The 22,379-nt window shown below is 42.0% G+C and overlaps 1 protein-coding gene across 1 annotated transcript; it reads right to left on the minus strand.

Annotated features, from left to right (window-relative positions):
• Positions 1 to 1,916: 1,916 nt before the first annotated feature.
• psma3 (proteasome 20S subunit alpha 3) lies at positions 1,917 to 22,350 on the minus strand. Its single transcript, XM_078406624.1, has 11 exons — positions 22,222 to 22,350; positions 14,003 to 14,085; positions 12,651 to 12,774; positions 11,614 to 11,715; positions 10,566 to 10,639; positions 9,755 to 9,827; positions 6,309 to 6,374; positions 4,672 to 4,718; positions 2,751 to 2,818; positions 2,263 to 2,327; positions 1,917 to 2,175 (listed from the first exon to the last, which is right to left on the minus strand). The coding sequence occupies exons 1-11, from the start codon at positions 22,240 to 22,242 to the stop codon at positions 2,131 to 2,133; spliced, it is 768 nt and encodes a 255-aa protein (XP_078262750.1). The 5' UTR covers positions 22,243 to 22,350; the 3' UTR covers positions 1,917 to 2,130.
• Positions 22,351 to 22,379: the final 29 nt, after the last annotated feature.

The following is a 22,379-nucleotide window of genomic DNA, read 5'->3' on the forward strand; positions in this document are numbered from 1 at the left end:
GGTGGAGGAAGGGAGGGGTAGAGCGGGGGGAGGAGGGCAGTGGGGAGGAGTATAAGGGGGGCTAGGGTTAGGGGACGACGACATGGACTGTTGTGATTTGCTGTTGAAGACCACTGGAGCAAGTATGTCTTCAATTAAATTAGGTATGTGCAGTTTTTTAAATGAAAACTCTTTCTTCATAACTTAGTCATACATTTTCTGACCATTGGTCTTTCAATACCAAGAGAATTGGGATGTGTAAGGAAAAAGCAAAATAGAAAAAACAAAACAATTTTTTCTTTGTTGTAAAAAGTATCTGTTCAATAACCTTTCTATAATAGTAGAATATACTCATGATCGGCCTGACATTGTACATGTAGTCTAAGAACTACAGTAAAATTCTGAATTTTGGACATCAATTCTGAATTTGTAAAATCAAATGTTGGGAGGTCTGTTATCCTCATAATTCTTCATTTATTTGCTCAATATTTATCAACCAAATGGATTCTGGTGGTTTTGTTTGGTTATGGGGATTGTGTGTAATAGTAACTCCTCTTCAAGTGCAAATTTTGCAATATTTGTGAAAAGGACAATAAGCCATACAGTTACTGTTAAAATTATATATCCAACTTAAGAAAGTAAGTATCAAGGCTTTTATGGCAGAAATCACCATTTAGTTGGCATGTTAGAAATCTTAATTTGTTGTAGCCACTCAAGGAGCATAGCCATTGTTTGAGATGCTCAGAGGTTATAGGAATAGTAGATCCAAGCTTTAATTTTGTAGATAAATGTGGTCTGGTTTGTCTAAGCAGCTATTTGTCTTATTGGTGATGCACAGTATGTACAATAGTTCTTAATTCTGACATGTGTAGGAAGGAATCTGGTTGGCAATCTGTCTGAAGATGGGTCTCAACCCAAATTGTTACCCGTTCCTTCTCTCCGTGAGATGCTGCCTGCCTGCTGAGTTACTCCAGCATTTTGTGTCTACCTTAATTCTGACATGTTAATGTTGAAACTGATTGCATTTTCTTGGAATACTGTTCTAGAACTTCGAGACCTGTAGCCACAGTAATTGTAGTAAAATTTGAAGTTAAATTCTAATAATATCTGCTGGTAACTCGAACTGCAAATTAAAATTTAATAAAATTGTTTTGATCGAAGTGCAAAGATGCAGCTTTATATGACTTTGGTTTGGCCACATTTGGAGTATGGCATGCAGTGCTGCTCACCCCATTCCAGGAAAGTTGAGGAGGCTTTGGAGGGTGCAGAGGTTTATCAGAATGCTGTTGTGATTTGAGGGTGATTAGGTATAAGAGGTTGGGCAGACATGGATTGATAGGGTAGACAATTTCTGCCTTGTCCCCAGGTTCGAAATATCAAATATTAGAGGACATAGCTTTATGGTGGTTTGAGGCAAAGTTTAAAGAAGATGTACAGAGCAAGTTAATCTTTAGATGGCGTGCCTGGCGACAGAATCAATTGGGGCATTTAAGAAGCTTTTAGATAGGTACATGGATGTAGATCATATGCAGGCAGGTGAGATTGGGGCAACAGTAGTTGAGTTGGTAGAGACCTGGGTTCGTTCCTAACTATGGCTGCTGTCTACACAGTCTATACATTCTCCCTGTAACCATGTGGGCTTTCTCCGGGTGCTTCAGATTCCTCCCACGTTCCAAAGATGCACAGTTTTGTAAGTTAATTGGCTTTTGTAAATTGTCCTGAGTGTCTGGATGATCACTGGTCAGTGCAGACTGTAGGCCAAGGACCTGTTTCCATGCTCTATTTTTAAAACTTAAATTAAATTTGTTTTGCTTGGCATGTTTAGTACAGACATTTCTCCTGTACTGTTTTATCATATTAAGCTTAGCCACACTGAACCTACTTTGCATGGAACAACCTCTGTCTGCAATTAGACCGATGAAGCAAAACCAATCAAGTCAATGGACAGAATTTTATTTTGTTCAGAATCTGACCAATAATATAACATTTTAACAGCAGGAAGTTGTATCCAGCTTCGTTTCTCCAAGGATTTTGGTCAAGTTCAAATTTACAAACAAGAGAAAACACATCAAACTTGATGCTGTGATTTCAGCTTTTAATAATAAAAAGGCAGGAGTCATTACAAACAGCACTGGATATTAGGAAAACTAATTACATGTTGTCTTCATCAGATTCATCATCTTCCTCAAGAGATTCCTAAAGAAAAAACAAAGTCCAGTAAGGAAGAGTCTTTCAGAAAAAGCTACATTAATTGAAATTTGTAAATCTAATAATTGACTTTACTTTGGCATATTTTTCTGCTTCCTCTTTTACATCTTTAGGGACAAGTACATGTTTGCCATTTGTAACTGCAAAACAAGTGTGAAACATCAGCATTAATGTCAATTTCTAAACTCAATAAATATGCAGAGATGTACAGCTCCAGTTCAACCAACCATCATTGATTTGTGCACTGAGCTATGTCCTGAATCATATTCCATTAAGCAGGTAAATAAACCACTACCATGTGAATGAAGTTGATAAACCTGGCTCACAATAGGTTGCAAATCAACTATTTCCATAGATTTAAACGTACAACCAGTTTGTCTGGTGTAGTGACAAAAGAAGCTCAAATTACTGGTTGAGATATAAATTTGGAATTGTAACGAAGCCTTAAACCCAGATAAGATAATATGCAGTCATTTCCCACACATCAAAATGTTTTAAACAGGAGTATTTGAAATTAATGTTATTTTGAAGAGTTATTCACTGAATTAAGGAAAATATATTACTTTCTCCAACCCAGCTGAGCTCCAACTCGAAGGATTTATCCTTTACTTCATCGTGGACAATGTAGATTCTAGAGATTAAACAAATACAATAACTTAAGTTTCACCAAATAAGCAACAAATTGGAACAATAGAAAATTTAAGAATTAGTCCTGAGGTTGAGTTTTCTCCAACTTTCTCAAATGCCTTCATTAATTGTGAGAAAAAGTATACTGGGGAAACTTGTTATTTCATTCAAAGACCCTGAACTGCGGTATTCCACCAGGAGTTGGTACAAGGGCTACTGATTTTTAATATTGTACCATAGCAGCCATAGCGAAACCAAACGCAGGCTCGGCGATCGCTTCGCTCAACACCTACGCTCAGTCCGCATTAACCAATCTGATCTCCTGGTGGCTGAGCACTTCAACTCCCCCTCCCATTCCCAGTCTGACCTTTCTGTCATGGGCCTCCTCCAGTGCCATAGTGAGTCCCACCGGAAATTGGAGGAACAGCACCTCATATTTCGCCTGGGCAGCTTGCAGCCCAGTGGTATGAAGATTGATTTCTCCAACTTTAGATAGTTCCTCTGTCCCTCTCTTCCCCTCCCCCTTCCCAGATCTCCCAGTCTTCCTGTCTCCACCTACATCCTTCCTTTGTCCCGCCCCCCTGACATCAGTCTGAAGAAGGGTCTCGACCCGAAACGTCGCCCATTCCTTCTCTCCTGAGATGCTGCCTGACCTGCTGAGTTACTCCAGCATTTTGTGAATAAATACCTTCGATTTGTACCAGCATCTGCAGTTATTTTCTTACACTTTAATATTGTGCTAATCATATACTCAGTTTTTAAATGTGAATGAGAGATGCCCTTGGAAAAGTATTAGTTCTAAGCCAAAAGCACCCCACTGAATAAAGATGGAGTTCAAAAAGAGAAGGCTGGAACTGTATTGCATTCCAATCTCTCACTTAAGGATTGAAGGCTCCAAAACATGGTGCAGAAAAGATTTACCAGAAGAGCTCTGGCAGTGATTAGTTTCACCTGTGGAAGTTAGATGAGAAATACAAGGACAGCTGTTTATTACCAAACAGTTCAGTGTAGTGTGAAGATTTAAAAACAAACAGTATTGATGAATTCATTAAATATAGGAGTTCTTCTGGATTTGTTACAAATTCACTAAAGTACTTATGGGGGCTTAGATTTGATCTGTCTGCTCCAATGATAGCTGGTGCCTTCTTTGCCAATTTGTCATGCTCCTGATAATTCACCACTAAGTTAAAGTTTTTACATGCAGACCTTTTCATTGCATAGATAGATAGATATATTTGCCTGGGTAGAAATAAAACCGGTCATCTCTGCTATTAAGCATTTCCTCACTTTTTTAATAATCTAGCTCTGATCAGATATTTGTTCTACTTCAACTATGACATCTTGGCCTACATTGAACCTAACACACTGGGCTATATTATGCAGGTTTTCCAGAAAAATTCTAATGTTTGAGACATCAACTCCGAGTCTGATATCAAACAGAAAACATGTTCAAAGTAATATTGTCTCGTGTACAGACAAAATTGTATATTTTAATCCTTTGTCGATCTCTCAACAGAAGTTTTGATCTAACGCCTGAAAAGGAACTGCACAAGGAAGAATCAAAGTTACACCTAATATGTAAGAAGGAACTGCAGATGCTGGTTTAAACCAAAGATAGACACAAAAAGGTGGAGTAACTCAGTGGGACACCAGCGGCATCTCTGGAGAGAAGGAATGGGTGATGTTTCGGCTCAGACTTGCATATTACACTTAATATGTCGGCTCACACAACACACTAGCAGGTGACTTCTGTAGCAGTCATGCCTGCACAAAAGAGAAATTAGCTTCCTATTGCAGCAACAGTTCAAGTAAATCAAAATGTCAATGTATTTCAGCTATTTGTAAAAAAATACTTACATTTTTGCCACTTCTTTAACAACTTCCCTGCATGTCATATCTTTCATCTAAAATGAATCATAAAGAATACTTGTATATCAGATATTATGTTCTTCAGTACACTCCAAAACAAGCCCAGTTTTTATCTTAAGCAAGTGATTCAACCAAGATACAGATTTACTTCATCCTCCCTTTTGAATCCACATTGTTAAATGTTTTTCTATGTAAAGATGTTTTAATAAAACCTCTAACAGGATGTACACTGGCTTGATGTCAATTTGTAATGGACTATGTACATGCACAAAGAAATCAGGCATTTTTTTCATAGTCGTAGTTGAAGGCTCAAGATAAGTATTTTAAGACCGAGGGATGGAACTCTTGTTTCTCTTTATAGACCACAGTAGATGAATAATCAATCCAGCCTGACAGAAAAACATAGTATAACTATAATTACTTTCATGCAAGGCTTATCAGTATTTCAGAACTGTATTTATAGCCTATAACATTCCTGAGTGAAAGATGTGGAAGACATTCATTAACCATTAACACTTGTATAGTATACTTACTGCAGATAAATAATATTTTAGTTGTATCTCTCCCAACAACATTACATTTATACAAATTCTGGTAAGCATTCAAGAATGGAATATGTATGACGACTCGGCCTAATTGTATGGGTCTGTTCCCTCTGCCTAGAATCATTGCCCAATGAAGCTGCTGGGTCTTTGTATTGAAAGAAGAATCTCGCTGCCAGCTAAACTAAAGGTGGAGCTTTGTCAGTTGTAAAAAGTTAAATCACTTTACTGGGCTTTAAATGCCTTACAGTATCATTTAAAAACTCAAGGGCAATACAAACATAATGAAAACAATTGAAACGAAAGATTAATTTTAACAAGAAATTTACCCCCAACTTTGCACCTAAAACTTTGATTTCAAAAGTGGAGCAAAGGGCACCGGGGTCTCAATAGCTGAACCAGGTCAACCAGTGGGCCTGGGCTCCATTGACAGATTTACTTAAGTCCATCACTGAGGCCCAGATTTTCAGAAATGCATGGAAGTATGAGATTTACATCCCCAGCACTGAATGAGTCACAAGATCAAGGTCAATAGCATTTTGATTTTTTTAAACGTCTACTGGGACAGATTCATAGATACAGCAAGAAAACGGGCCTTTTGGCCCATCATGACTACACCCATTTACATTATTCACAATTTCTTTATTCTTTCCAAATTAACTCCTCTACCACTCAACTACACAATTATATTTTTTCCAGCTCTCCCCCTGCAATCAGTCTGAAGAAAGCTCCCAACCGAAACTGTTACCTATCCATTCCCTCAATAGATGCTGCCTGATTTACTGAGTTAGATTCACTTTGTTAATTGCTCCCCCTACTCATCTTTGGGTTATGGGAGGAAACCAACGAAACCCACTTGGTCAACAGGAGAACGTGCAAACTCCACACAGACAGCACCCGAGGTCAGGATTGAAACTGGTACTCCGAGTCAGCAGCTTTGCTCTCTATTGAGTTACCTGAACTTGTCTGACCAAACAATAACAATCATTCGCAGTTTCAAAAATGTACACGTCAGTTTTTATACCTCCACACAGACAGCACCCGATTATACCCTCATAATTCCATTTAAAATCTCTAACATACCTGCAGCTTCTCGATTTCTGTTTTTGCTGCTTCTTTAGCTTTTCCAATTGCGCACCCCCAGTAACCCTGCAGAAACAATTCGAATATTAACGACTATTTTTCCGTTTTCATGCACGGTATCATTAAAAAGGAAATCACAAGGACCAATGATCTTAAAATGTCTCGGAACAGCTTAAACCTACCTTGAACATGCAGATTTTAAGTGCTACGTCATGTTAATAAACACCTACAATCCTTATAAACCCTAGCTGCAATATTGAATTAGTCAACTTTGACTGCTTATAGCATTCAGTAATAACTAAGAAAGTATTACATGGAATAAAATGTTACCAGTTCATGTAGGCATACCAGCAATACATTGTAGAACAACAGGATCGGAGTGAAAAGATGTATAAAATGAGTATAAAAAGGGAATTAATGGGAACTTGATAAAAAAAAAGTAGATATGTAGAATGTGAATGTACTGGTTATCAATTTCCAAAATTCTACAAATTTCCCAGATTAGAAATAAACAGCTGTCACCTGTAATGAAAATACTGGAATCAATTATGAAAGCAGTGGTAATAGGACACATGGAGAATAAATAATGACTTAGGAAAGAGTCAGCATACACTTATGAAAGAGAAATAATGTTCAATTAATGGATGACACAATTGTGCAGCAGTTCGGAGCGGCACAGTGGTGTCGCAGTAGAGTTGCTGCCTTATTGATAGAAACCCAGGTTCGATCCTGACTATGGGTGCCGTCTGTACGGAGTTTGTACGTTCTCACTGTGACTGCAGTTTCTGTGTGCTCTGGTTCCCTACCGCACTCCAAAGACGGAGGTTAATTGGGCTGTGACATTGTTAATTGCCGCTAGTATGTAGGATGCTGCTGGTTTACAGGACAATTGCTGGTCAGCGCAGACTCGGTGGGCCCAAGGGACTGTTTCCACATTGTATCTCTAAAGTAAAGATAGAACCACTTTATCATGGTTATGGATTAGTGCTGCTGCCTCAACTTCCAGGAACCCAGGAGATTTCATTCAGACCTTGGGTCCTATCTGGGTGGAGTTTGTACATTCTCCCCACAACTCTGTGGGTTTTGTTGGGTACTCCAATTTCCTTGCAAAGTCATGCAGGTGAGTTAAAATTGGTTGCCATAAGATAACCCTTAGTGTTGATAAATAACAAATAGGAATCAAGGAAAGTTTAAGGGTAGGTGAGAAAGAAAGCATAGAAAGAATCCAGGAAATAGAGCCGATGGGGCTACTCTACTGGGATCTGATGGGCTGATTTGCCGCCGTCTTTGTCACAATTTGTATACAAATCTGCTGAGCACCCTTTGAAGTTGTAACAGGCAAGGAAGATACCAGTAGATGTCTTCTGATTGATAGGTTGCCACACAAGAGGCAATTGAAGAAAAGTAGTGCATGTGGTATTAAGGTTGGTTAAAGGACAGAGTATAGTAGGAATAAAGGAGCCATTTTATTATTGGGAGGCTGTGACTCGTGGGTAGTGCAGCTGTTAACAATCTGCATCAATAATCTGGATCAAGGGACCAAATGTAATTTATCCAAGTTTGTTGCTGATACTAAGCTGAGCAGAGTCAGTTATGAGAAATTCAAAAGATTGTAGTCAGGCTGAGTGAACGGGCAAGGACACAGCAGATGTCAAGTAACGTGGAGAAAAGACATCTAGTTTGTTTCATAAAATATAATGACAGTACTTGTTTTTTAATGGTTAGGAATTGAAAGGTGTTGGTATTTAGAGGAGCCTGGATGTCCTTGTGTACAAATTACCGAATGTTAGCTTCCAGGTACAGAAAGCAATAAGGCAAAACACAAAGTAACCCAGCAGGTCAGGCAACATCTGAGGAAGAAATGGAGAGCGACATTTCAAGTCACAGCCCTTCTCTTGGCTCATGATTCTAGTATCTACCATTCCTTACGTTTCCATTAATGAGGCAAGCTGTATGCAGACTTTTACAGCAGGAAAAGGTGTGTGCAAGAGTAATAAGTAAGTCTTATTGCATTAAAAAAATATGGATCTTACTACGACTGCAGCTGGAATTGTGTTAAGTGGTCACCTTGAGCAAAGGAATATTATACTTCTAACAAAGAGTGCATTGAAGGTACACCTGATTGTTTCTGCATTTGCAGCTTGCCCTGTAAAGGAGAGATTAACCAAACTGCATTCATATACTTGAATTTGGAAGAATTGTGGCCATCTCTTTGAGACATACCAAAATGTTATGAGTGATAGTTTCCCTAGACAACTTGTCTCAAAAAGGTTGGCCATTCTAGGCAAAGATAAGAATTTCCTTCCCCTTTTGGTTGAGCGCCTTTGGAATTCTCTACTCAAAAAACTATGATGGTAGAATAGGAGAACTAAAGTAATGGTAAATAACAGAACTAACATTGAAATACTACCCCACAAATCCAAATGCACCTGTTTAAATCCCACTATGGCAGCTGAGATGTCGATATACAAGTAAAAAAATCTGCAATCATACACCGGGTTTCAATAAAAGTAATCATGAAACGACTGGATGGTTGTGAACAATCCATCTGGTTAACTTACATAGTCATAAGAGTCACACAGCAAGAAAACAGGCCCTTCAGCCCAACTTGCCCACACCAACCAATATGCCCCATCTACACTAGTCCCACCTGTCCGCGTTTGGCCCATATCCCACTAAACCTATTTTATCCATGTGCCTGTCTAAATGTTTCTCAAATGTTGCTATACTACCTGCTTCGACTACCTCCTCTGGCAGCTCATTCCAAATACCCACCACTGTTTGTGTAAACAGGGTTACCCCTCAGGTTCCTTTCCCTCCTCACCTTAAACCTATGTCCTCTGGTTCTCGATTCCCCTACTCTAGGCAAAAAGACTGCATCTACCCAATCTATTCCTCATAGTTTTGTACACCTCTATAAGATCACCACTGTGCTCCAAGCCTCCAATAAAGTCCTAACCTGCTCAACCTCTCCCTATAGCTCTGGCCCTCGAGTCCTGGCAACATCCTCATAAATCTTTTCTGCACCCTTTCTAGTTTGACAAAAGCTTTCCCATAATATGGTAACCAAGACAATCTTTAAAGAAAGGAATTTTATTATCCTAACTTGATCTGGTCTACCTTTGACCACCCACTGCAGTTGAGTCTTAACTACCCCTCAGTTCAGATAAAATATACCCAAAAGGTCAAATTTTTGGGTGGACTAACTACAAATCTTGAACTTCTGCCAACGAAATTGCAATATTGTGAAATGGAGAAGTCTAATTATACCCACATTTTATATGACATAATGCAAGTCAAACTTAATTTACAATTCACATTTTAAATCAAAAGTGAAAGTTACAGAACTTTTCCAAATTGAAAATCCTATTGGGTGTACATTTGATATGTAAAACTACTGTAATATCAAAAAATAGAATTTTCAATATACGATTGGAGACACTTACATGGGACACTCCTGAAGGGTCAATCATGTACATCTGAGCACCATCATCCTTGTCATAGGACCCCATAATAAAACTATACAAAAAACAACATTTTGGAATACATTTTGGTCAAAGATTTTCAAATTGAATACATTTAAATGCCCTAATTACAGTTGAAGAATTTTATGTAGAAGAATGTAATTTCCACATTACCCCATTCATCAAGTACCTCACATTTCTAAACAATCTTATAATTTTGAAATAATATAAACTGTTCGCACACATTCCCCAATCCTCCCACTCAATGATACGAGAATTGGGAGGACCGCTGCCCGTTCCGGCGTGCCCCCCGCCTGACCTTCCCCCTGTGGTGCAGCGCGGCAGCAGAGGGTCCAACAAGATGGCCGTTGCCGCCGTTCGCCGAGAGGTTTGTGTGTGTGTGTGTGTGTGCGTGTGTGTGTGTGTGTGCGCCCGGCCCCAGCGCCCCCGGAACATCACCAATTATATAAGGGGGGATGGAGTGGTGGTGGAGGGGGAGGGAAGGGAATGGGGGAGGGAAGGGAATGGGGGAGGGGAGGGAAGGGAAAGGAAGGGGGAGGGAAAGGAAGGGGGAGGGAAAGGAAGGGGGAGGGAAAGGAAGGGGGAGGGAAAGGAAGGGGGAGAAGGGAAGGGAGTGCAGGAGAGCCCCGAAGAGTGGGGGGGGGGGGGGGATGAGGGGTGAGGGAGTTGGGGGAGGGGTGAGGGAGTTGGGGGGAGGGGAGGGTGCTACACCAATGCAGGAGAGCTTTGAGCCCAATGGGTCCACCCTGTTCAAAAATCTCATTAAAATTACCTGCTTCCAAATGGCCTCACAGCACTATATAACGTGTAAGCATGGACGTACATTGCTACTCGGTCTGCCAGATGCTTAAAAGAAAGGGAAACGTGTAGTAAATTTTTAAAGAGTAAATTATCAAGACGTAATATATCAGCATTCTAAATCAGTTCAAGTGCCACGTTTCTATGCATTATAAAAATAGTAACGGATGGATTTCTGAAATGATTTTCAAATACGACGTACAATACAGGGATATTCATTATGGATTTAAATTAATAGGATAGAAATCCATGCGATTTAAAATAACCAGATAATGGTAATTTGGCCCTTTGTATAGCAATCTAGTCAGCTTTATTCCCTACACATCAACTTTGATTTTAAGGCTGCAACTTTAATCTGTCTCCCTTATTCTCTTGTTTTTTTACTATTGAGTAGTTTTTCTCTACTGTATCTAAAGCTGGTCAAGATTTCTTTGTACACTTCCATTAAACTTGATTCTCCAGACTTATGGAAACTAACACATCCCTGGAACCTGTCCAGGAAATTTTAATATAGAGAATCACTGCAATTCACTTTTCAATAATGAGTAGATAAGACTTGAAAATATTCCAGCTTCAGTTCAGAGTTAGTAAACTGCAATTAAGTTCGACCCTTCATAACTGGTTAAATGGGAGGCACAAGGGAGTAGGAAATATTTTTAAAGCCAAGATTCATAATTTATCTCTGCTAACTGGCACCCTCAGAGAGAAATGCCTGTAGGTTGATGTATGGCACGGACAGGAAGGCAGTTTCATAACACTGTGGAGCAGACTACTGCCTCTGGGAGGGTGGGAAGATTAGAGAATTTAGTTCAATAGCCATGAACATATACCACCAGAGGGAGCAGGAACATGGAGATAGAAGGGATTTAATAGAAAATCATACATTCGTTACAATTTAAAGCATATTTGAGAGAAAACGTTCCAATAATAGATAGCATATTAAATTTTACATATTGTTACTCAATTCATACAGGGCAAATTAAGAGCCATGCCAAAATAATACTATGGTATAGATTTCGTACCCTCAGTGGAATATCGTATCCGTAATTGGACCTAAAGTTGGAAGCTTCTTCTCTCGCAATATCAGTAAGAGATCGTGCATCTGCCAGAAGACCTGCTACTGCCTGCCAGATGAACCAATTGTAACAACATTTATTGATTAAACTTGTATCGCAATCAAAATATGGTACACATAGCATGATAAATTAAGAAAATATTCCATTTCATTTTTCTTAATCAATTTTACCATGTAATTTAATGTACTAAATTGGTACAAGTATGTTTTTATCTCACCTTTTATCCAACAAATGAACTTTGCCTAATGACAAATATCACCTCCGCGACTGTGCATTTTTGCCAAACTATTGGACTGTTCAACATGCAATGCTGGATGAACAGTAATTTAATCTAGATAAAACAATGGGCAAGTACATTTTCAGTCACCAAGCACCAACTTTGTGTTTTTCCATGGCAATTGTTTGATACTAGGCCAATCTGGTCAAACTTGTCAGATTTAACCTCATGTTGAATTTCAAACCTCATCCTCTCTGTCACTAAGGCAATTTACTTCCATCTCCATAACACTGTCCAACTTATCCCGACTTCAACTTGAACGGAAACCTTAATTAGTGCCTCAATTGTAACACTCCTGGGTGGGGCTGCTTAGCTCAAGTTAACTTGAGGTAATTAAAAGCTCTACTGCAAAAGTTGTTTAAACACCAGTGAGTTTGGTGATTTCTACAAATGTCTTATTAATTTTAAATCCCCATTTATAAATTCCAACATAGTCTTGATGATCATCCAGCAGTACTTAAAATTGTGGCATCCTTAGTGACAATTCATTTTGCCCATCACTGCAATTCACCATTTCATCTGCGCCTATTTTCTTCCTTTAATACTTATAAAAAACCAACCCCATTGAACAACCATTTAACCATCTGCCTCATTATCTCTTGGTGACTCGATTACACTTTATTCAATGATATTATGAAACCCGTGGGACATTCTTGCAACATTAAAAGTAATTTTTTTTTTAAGGAAGCCCATTTAAAAATCTTACCATTCCTACATGACGATCAATGTTAAATATCCGCTTATTAGACCCCTGTTCATATAGTTTAGAAAGAATCAGTTTCTCTACTCCAAAGACGACTCCATCTTTACATCTTATCCCAATGGCTGTGCTGTGCAATCAAAGGAAAACATATTAATATTTTTGCTGTCCCATACAATAGTTAAAGTATGTGTCACTTTTATTTGAAAAGGAAAGCAGAATTTTTACTTTAAGACTCTAGTTTAGCATTCAAATATTTGCTTGTCTTCATCAAAAAAGTGAAAATCAAGATTAACAACTTTCATCAGGCAGAATGAACATAATGAAAAAAACAATCTTCTATCAAATTTAGAAGCAGCTACAAACTACTTTATCCTATAGAGAAAAGTTGGAGACATGACTTCACTGAGATTCGTGTTCCTGATTAACAGAATCAGATTTAGAATAGAATACTTTATTGTCACATGTGACAAGCAACAGTGAAATTCTTTGCCTGCATACCCAATGTATACAAATAGCAGCCACCTACGGCGCTGACAAAGTTACAAAGCACGCCAGCTCCTCCTTTTGTTTTGTTCTCTTCTCCTCTTCTCTCCCCCCCCCCCCCCCCCCCCCTCCGCCACAGCGGTTCCCCCAAGCCTGGTCATTGTCCTTTGTTTTCCCCACCCTCCCCAATTGTCCATTGTTCTCCCCCCACCTCCCTCATGGCAGTCCCCCCCAGGCCGGGTCCTCCATTGTTCTTCCCCCTCATGGTGGTCCCTCCACGCGCTCGTCGACCCGCAAGGCAATGCCGCACCCGCAAGGCTTCACCACCGCCGAGGCCTCATCGTTGCGAGGCTTCACCGCCGCCGAAGCCTCGCTGCTATTGACACCCCATTTCACGCCTACCCGGGCCCCAGCCTTGGGCTCCCATCGGCCGTTCCGCCGACCAGGAGTCCGACCCGCAAGGCCCACCTCACATTTTCCCACAAATGAGCAACAATCCTTGCAAGGGATCAACAGCCACTTGTAAAACTAATACTTTTGGACTAGTACTCCAATGAGGCCTGACACAGAGACACAAGGACACAGCAGATGCTGGAATCTTGAGCAAAACATAAAGTGCTGGAATAACTGAGGAAGTCAGGCAGTTTCTGTGGAGAGAATGGACAGACAACATTTAAGGTCATGACCCTTCTTGACCCTGAAGGCTCACCGAACCATTCCCTCTACAAATGCTGCCAGACCCACTGAGTTTCTCCAACACTTTGATTTGCTCATGACCCAGAAATAAGATCAAGACCAGATAACTTTTGGTCAAACTTAAGGTGTTATTAATTCTCAACAAAAACATTCTGCAATGAATAAGACTTCCTTACCTGCTATTTTCAACAGCTTTCATTGCATATTCAACCTGGAAAACCCGTCCATCAGGAGAGAACGTTGACGCTGACAAATCATACTGAAAATTAAAAAACATCTTGTATTGCAAACTATCAAAATTATCTTGAAGATAGACACAAAAAGCTGGAGTGACTCAGTGGCACAGGCAGCATCTCTGGAGAGAAGGAATGGGTGACGTTTCGGGTTGAGACCCTTCTTCATACTGGTTAGGGATAAGGGAAACGAGAGATATAGACGATGTTGTAGCGAGATAAAGAACAATGAATGAACGATATGCAAAATTAAAATAATCTCTTCAGGTTGAAGTATTACAAAACATGTGGAATATACAGGACACCATCAGACTGCACTCACACCATTAAGTCTTCCCTCAGTCAAACCATCTCATCTCAGCAAGGCTTCCCACCCAACAATATATACTATGCTATTTGCCTCAGTTACTTAATTTTGTGGGTTTCACAATTTAGCAACTAAGATACCTCTCCTTTTTCTCTGGCTTTGGATTTTAATTAAATGGAAACTTGCACATCTATTTCATCCAATATTTTAAAAAGACCTTTCAGGTCACCCATCTCTTTATGAAAAATCCCTAACATCTTCAATCTTTCTCAGTACCAGCACTCCTTTGGTGCCTAATATCGCCTTTGAGTGCATAAAAACCAGAGGTGTACATAGCACCAGGTACAAAATGTAACTTGTTTTTTAAATTCTAAAATCCTAGAATTGTTTGTTCATATTTATAATGCTGATCTGCATTGTTGTTTGTAATAATTTATTCATCTGTATCTATAACTCTTGCATCCCATTTAGTTTCTTATTTCATAAAGATATAGGTATTGTTTGTTTACAAATCTGTATCCAAATTTCACAATAGCCTCGGTCATAAAGTTAACCAAGGCCATTTGAAACTCAAGTATATGGCATGCAACAATTTAACTGCCCCCCCCCCCCACCCCAAAAAGTTTGTCCCAAGACATCCTGTTATCACTCTGCATAAAGACTGAAATATGTTTCAAGAAGATTGGCATTTAGCTGATTGACCTCAAGGTTCCTACCTCCTTCTTGAAAATAGGCCAGTGCCTAAAATTTTAATCGGACATCAGCAAGTTGACCAGTCATGGAATCAGAGTCATACTGCACAGAAACAGGCCTTCCGGATCAACTTGGTCAGTTTAGTTTATTGTCACGCGTCTCCCTCGTCTCCCATCAGGCAAATAATAATAATAATCCTTTATTCGTCCCACAACGGGGAAATTTGCAGGGTTACAGCAGCAAAGTGGATAGCAGAAAGAGATAAGCATTCTTTATATTTAAAATAACGATAAATATCTTTATTATAAGTCTATTGCGAGCAGTGCTGGTTGTGCAGTCTGACGGCAGCAGGAAGAAAGGACCTTCGACGGGAATAGAAGTGTGAAACCACACAGCTCCAGATTCAGGAACAGTTTCTTCCCAGCTGTTATCAGGCAATGAATCATCCTACCATACCCAGACAGCAGTGCTGAACTAATATCTACCTCTGGTGACCCTTGAATTGTCCTTGATCTGATTTTGCTGGCTTTACCTTACACTAAACGTTATTTCCTTATCATGTATCTATACACTGTAAATGGCTCAATTGTAATCATGTACTATCTTTCTGCTGACTGGATAGCACACAAAAGCTTTTCACTGAACCTAGGTTCATATGACAATAAACCAAACTGAACTGAACCGAGGGGAAAATATTTTTGTATGGGCTGCTCTTGCACTCTCCACTTCCTCACCCTCATTTGATTTTTAGATTTAGATTTAGAGATACAGCGCGGAAACAGGCCCTTCGGCCCACCGAGTCCGCGCCACCCAGCGATCCCCGCACATTAACACTATCCTACACACACTAGGGACAATTTTTACATTTACCCAGTCAATTAACCTACATACCTGTACGTCTTTGGAGTGTGGGAGGAAACCGAAGATCTCAGAGAAAACCCTCGCTGTAAGGCAGCAACTCTACCGCTGCGCCACTGTGCCGCCACACTCCATACTTACCGTGACACTTTGTTTTACCATCTGGTAGCAAATGGGGTCCCCAGTGCCACTCTCTGTACAGGGAAGCCTTCCCACTTTCTGTTAGGGATCTGGGGTAGAGTGTGTTGCACAGAGCTCTACTGTGCTTTTTGAGTCATCTGCCTGCCATTTCTACAACCAGGAGGAAACCGGGTGCACGTGAGATGTGTAAGATTGCAGCCCCTCATTGAATAGTTAAAGGGGCTGCTCCTCAAATTCTGTTTACGTTTCAGCCCCATTCTTCTGATCTTTGGGCACCCAGTGCAGAGGTAGGTGGGCCAGTAGGGGGATCTCTAGGTCAATTTGCTGCTGGGCCCAGCCAAGCTGGCCAATCGAGGGTCATGGTAGCGAGCAGCCAAAGGCTCTACCCAGACCTCAGCCTTATGTGCGACCCCGGAGAGGGAGCACACGGTGTCCATGGGGACCTTGGCTGCTTTCCAACTATTTTAACCATCCTCTTCCCATCCTACCACTCCAAATTTAGATGACTATAAACCCCACCCCTTTGTTCCCCTCCCTTTCTTTTCTCTCCCTCTCTCTCCTGCACAGCCTGGACTTGCACCTACTTCTCCCCTCTCCCTTTCCACCTACATTCCCTCTTCCAGTTTCACAATTTGCAACTCTTAAATCCTTAATTTTATATTAGTCTCACACCTTCTATCTTGTAATCTCTGGCCTTTGTCCAACCATTGGTCTTGTCAAAACCGCCCCTGACCCAGGCTTTGTCCTGCCCCCTCCTCTCTTCCAGCTTTCTTCTCAACCCACCCCTCCGATAACTCCCCCCCCACACCTCACCATCACAGTCAGTCTGAAGAAGGGTCCCGACCCGAAACAATACCCACCTATGTTTTCCAGAGAAACTGTCTGGCGCACCGAGTTACTCCAAACTGGTGGCGACAAGCTGGAATAAGCTGTTCTACCTGCACAGCTACTTCAAACAGGCTAAATTTGGCAAATGCAAAGCCTGGCTTCTTTGACAAGTAAAAATGGGAAGCCTGCATGGAAAGGGGTGATGAGACTAAACACACCCTATGCACAAATATGATGCAGCTGTAAAAAAATAGGATCAAGAGTGGCTGTACAGGTGCTGTGAGGTGCAGGTTGATGGGTCTGGTTCGAGCCATCATTAGATGGGTCACTGGAGGCGCTGCAGCAGCCTGGGGCTTGACTGGAGCAGGCACCACACCACGAGGCCGAGTGCGTGGATCGGACGCGGCCTGCAGCGTTGGAGGACACCAACAATCTCGCTTTGCCAGGACATCCAGACAACGGGCCTTTATGGCAGATAAAGAAACTCTACATTTATAACAACTGGAATCATAAAAAATCCTCCAAAACATGGTAACGTATACTGTCCCGGTGTACTATTCCTATACACTTGTAGTCAACTAAGATTGTGTATATATATGTATAGCAATACTTCTACTGAACTGTATGTAAAAAAGATAATTTCATTGTACTTTGGTACATGTGACAACAAAGTACCATTGAAGCATTGTGTTGTTTTTTTATAAACCATCATCTGCAGTTCCTTGTAAAGTACATTCAGCTAGAATATTGTTCATTTTCAGTCACTGCATTATTGGGAGGTTGTGAATGCAGAGGAGGTACAGACAAGTTTTACAAGAAAGGTTCATATAAGGAACCACAATAACTGCAAGTTGGGCAGCATCTCTAGTGAACATGGATATGTGATGTTTCAGGTCGAGACCCTTCATCAGACTGAAGAATCAAACACTACCAGTTACATGGGTAAGAGCTGCAAAAATGAAGCTTTCCTCATATGTTGAAAGACTGGAGCGACTAGGCTTGTATACACTGGAATTTAGAAGGATGAGAGGGGATCTTATCGAAACGTATAAGATTATTAAGGGGTTGGACACGTTAGAGGCAGGAAACATGTTCCCAATGTTGGGGGAGTCCAGAACAAGGGGCCACAGTTTAAGGATAAGGGGTAGGCCATTTAGAACGGAGATGAGGAAAAACCTTTTCAGTCAGAGAGTTGTGAATCTGTGGAATTCTCTGCCTCAGAAGGCAGTGGAGGCCAATTCTCTGAATGCAATCAAGAGAGAGCTAGATAGAGCTCTTAAGGATAGCGGAGTCAAGGGGTATGGGGAGAAGGCAGGAACAGGGTACTGATTGAGAATGATCAGCCATGATCACATTGAATGGCGGTACTGGCTCGAAGGGCCGAATGGCCTACTCCTGCACCTATGGTCTAAGTCACGCATCATCCTAACATGGAAATATATCTGCATTACCATAACTGGGTCAAAATCCTGGAACTACCTCCCTAACAGCACTGTGGGTGTACCTAAACCTCTAGGAATGAACTTACCACCATTTTCACAAGTGCAGGTATGGGCAATTAAATACTGGCACAGCTCAGCCTGCAGAACCCACCTCCCTTGAATGAATTTGAAAAATAAAGAATTTGCAAGACTATGATTGCTCTGATGGTGAGCCAGTGTGAACAAGATGGGCACAATGGCTTCCACCATTTTATGATGGAAATTATCCACTTAATCCTTTTACTTTTGTGCCTCAAATTGTGCAACATAACTAACTAAGAGTACCTTGAGGGAGCAATGAAGTTCGCAGATGTTCCCAGGACTAGAGGGCCTGAAACAGGCCCTTCAGCCCAACTTACCCGCACTGGTCAACATGTCCCAACTACACTAGTCCCACCTGCCAATATTTGGTCCATATCCCTCCAAACCTGTCCTATCCATGTCCAACTGCTTCTTAAATGTTATGATAGTCCCAGCCTCAACCACCTCCTCAGGCAGCTGGTTCCATACACCCACCACCCTTTGGGTGGAAAAAGTTACCCCTCAGGTTCCTATTAAATCTTTACCCCCGCCTTAAACCTATGTCCTCTGGTCCTCGATTCACCTACTCTGGGCAAGAGACTTTGTGCATCTACCTGATCTATTCCACTCATGATGTTATACACCTCGAGAAGATCACCCCTCACCCTCCTGCTCTCCAAGGAATAGAGTCCCAGCTTACTCAATCTGTGCCTTTAGCTCAGGCCCTCTAGTCCTGGCAACATTCTCATAAATCTTCTCTGTACCCTCTCCAGCTTGAAAACATCTTTCCAATAGCACAGTCCCAGAACTGAACACGATACTCTAAAAGTGGCCGCACCAACGTTTTATAGCACTGCAACATGACCTCCCAACTTCTATACTCAATACTCTGGCTGATGAAGGCCAATGTGCCAAAAGCCTTTTTAACCACCCGATCTAACTGCGACTCCACCTTCAGGGAGCTATGCACCTGCACACCAAGACCCTCTTTTCTACAACACTACCCAGAGCCCTACCATTCATTGTGTAGGTCATGCCCATGTTAGACTTCTCAAAATGCAACACCCCACATTTTTCTGCATTAAATTCCATCAACCATTCCTCAGCCCACTTGGCCAATTGATCAAGATCCTGCTGCAATTTTTCAGAACCATTTTCACTATCTGCAAAACCATCCACTTTTGTATCATCTACAAACTTGCTAATCTTGCCGTGTATGTTCTCATCCAAAACATTGATATAGATGACAAACAGTAACAGGGCCCAGCACCGAACCCTGAAGCACACCACTAGTCACAAACCTCCAATCTGAGAAGCAATCTTTCACCATCACCCTCTGGTTCCTTCCATGAAGCCAATAAAGTCAATTTTCAATCTATTTTTATGGTGGTTTACAATACTGATTGGGATAAAGACCTGAAGAGCACCCAAAATGTGGTGACATGTGTATGGATTCAATGTGGTCTACTATCTTGTAATCTTACAGTGAAACCTTGTTTTAACAGACACCTTTACAACAGTTTTCGGTTAAAACTAACAGATCTGTCAATGCCACCCCGCCTCTCAGCCGCTTCTAGCCCCGGCTTCTGACCGCCAACTCGCAAGGTGCACCAACAAGCCCTTCTTTATCCACTGCACGGCTCAGTTGACATGGCTGTTATTGCAGCTCACATTGTAGTACCTGGGGACAGCACTTAAGGCTGCCGCCACCATCAGGACCCACTCGGTCACATTGGAGCTCCCTCCCCTCTCATCAGTTGCTGCTTCTTCCTGTCGCCGTCACTTAGTCCGCTCCCTGCGCCTCATCCTTCGCCTGTCGCTTTGTCCACTCTGCCTCGTTTCCACACCCCACCTCCACCGCCTCCTCCTTCTCTTCCGGAGTCGCCGACATACTCCATCTTGGAGGCAGCAGCTGGTGAGAGGGGAGGGAGCCCCAAAGTGTGACCGAGTGCGTCTTGTCGTTGGCAGAGGCCTGAAGCAAGCACTGTCAGTGAGGGGCTACAACAGGAGCCACAACCACATCACTGGACCGTGCGGCAGCTGGTTATGAAATGCTCAATGATGCAAGCGACACAAGGTGAAACAACAGTGTTGGAGTAACTCAACAGAATGAATCAGTCTGAAGAAGGGTCCTGACATCATTCACCCATGTTCTCCGGAGATGCTACCTGACCAGCTGAGTTACACCAGCATTTTGTGTCCTTTTGTGTATTAACCATCACCTACAGTTCTTTGTTTCAACCACATACAATGATAATAACTTACTGCATTATAGTGGGCAATCGGCAATAACGGACCCATCCCCACCAATGGTTCGTTTTACTTGGGTTTACTGTACTTCATACCATTGTGCATAATGTATAGGAGGATTGTCACTAAACTGCTTGAAAATGTCTTTCTTAGTGTATCTTACTTATGTACACATGACTGAAAATACCATTGAACCATTGATCCTACGTCAGCACTGCCTCAACCATTATCACTTGTTTGCTATGTGTAGGACTATTAAATAGGAGGGAGAGAGAAAACAGGGAAAGGAGGGAGAGAGAATTATAGACCAGTTAGCCTTACATTGGTAGTGGGGAAGATGCTCCAGTCAATTATTAAAGATGTAATACCAGTGCATTTGGAAAGCAGTGACAGGATCAGTCAAAGTCATCATGGATTTATGAAGGGGAAATCATGTTTGACTAATCTTCTGGATTTTTTTCTCAAATGGATAAGAGCGAGCCAGGGGATGTGGTGTATCTGGACTTTCAAAAAGCCTTTGACAAGGTCCCACAAGGTCCCACACAAGAGATTAGTGTGCAAAATTAGAGCACATGATATTGGGGGTAGGGTGCTGACATGGATAGAGAACTGGTTGGCAGGCAGGAAACAAAGAGCAGGAATTAACAGGTCCTTTTCAGAATGGCAGACAGTGACTAGAGGGGTGCCGCAAGGCTCGGTACTGGGACCCCAGTTGTTTACAATATAACTCCACTTCCACTGCAGCACCCATCCACTTGTGTCCTACATGTGGGCGTGCCTTCCGGACCCAGATTGGCCTCACCAGTCACTTCCGGACCCACAGTCACCAATCCTCCAACTGAAAGTGAAGTCATGGTCATCTTCGAACCCGAAGGACGAACAACATTTACAATATATATGAATGATTTTGACGAGGGAATTAAATGTAACATCTCCAAGTTTGCGGATGACACAAAGCTGGATGGCAGTGTGAGCTATGAGAAGGATGCTATGAGGCTGCAGGGTGACTTGGATAGGTTGGGTGAGTGGGCAGATGCAGTGTAATGTGGATAAATGTGAAGACAGATTATCTGAATGGTGTCAGATTTGGAAAAGGGGAGGTGCAACGAGACCTGGGTGCGCTTTGTGTGGGGGGATTTTTTTTGCGAATTTTAAAAGCCGGATATCTTCCTGTAAATAGCCGGAGCTTTCAAGCCGTCACAAGGCCGCTCAACAATAACCTGCCAGTTAACAGGCAGCCATCTCCATGTCCTCACTTTCGCTTTGGCGGTGAGCCTGCCGGTGACTCAGCAACCCAAGTGGCAGAGTCTGACGCGGTCGGAGGGAATTGCCCGCAGTCAGGATGTACAAAGAGGGCCGGACTCCTGGGGGAGCCGGTGCCCGATGCCATGCAGCAACAGAGCGAAGCCCGATCAAGCCCCCCTCGCTCTCTCTCTCTGTACCCCCCAAACCGTGGCGCAGCCAGGCCTGCCGCAGGCCCCGGTTACGGTTACCACTCCCCTCACTCACCACGATTGAAAACAAAACCGCCCGTTTTGCCACACATCTCGCACTAGAAACCCGCAATCCATCGCACGACTCACCCCAGTACCGATGGAGCTCATTCCGAACTCAAAGAATCAAACCAACGCCGCTCACTCGGCTGCTTCCCTTCCCCGTCCGCCCCGACAATGACGCACCTTCTGATTGGACGCGAGCGGCAACCAATCAGTGAGACGGGCAGGCTGGAGTCGGTTGGCTT

This window comes from Rhinoraja longicauda, chromosome 10 (assembly GCF_053455715.1).
Source record: "Rhinoraja longicauda isolate Sanriku21f chromosome 10, sRhiLon1.1, whole genome shotgun sequence".
Lineage (NCBI taxonomy): Eukaryota > Metazoa > Chordata > Chondrichthyes > Rajiformes > Arhynchobatidae > Rhinoraja > Rhinoraja longicauda.

Coding starts and splice junctions, on each gene's coding strand:
- psma3 (XM_078406624.1), bottom strand. CDS start 22,242: ATGAGCTCCATCGGTACTGGG. Junction 12,775..14,002: donor AAAGCTGTTGAAAATAGCAG/GTAAGGAAGTCT, acceptor TTGATTGCACAG/CACAGCCATTGGGATAAGAT. Junction 2,328..2,750: donor GCTCAGCTGGGTTGGAGAAA/GTAATATATTTT, acceptor CTTGTTTTGCAG/TTACAAATGGCAAACATGTA.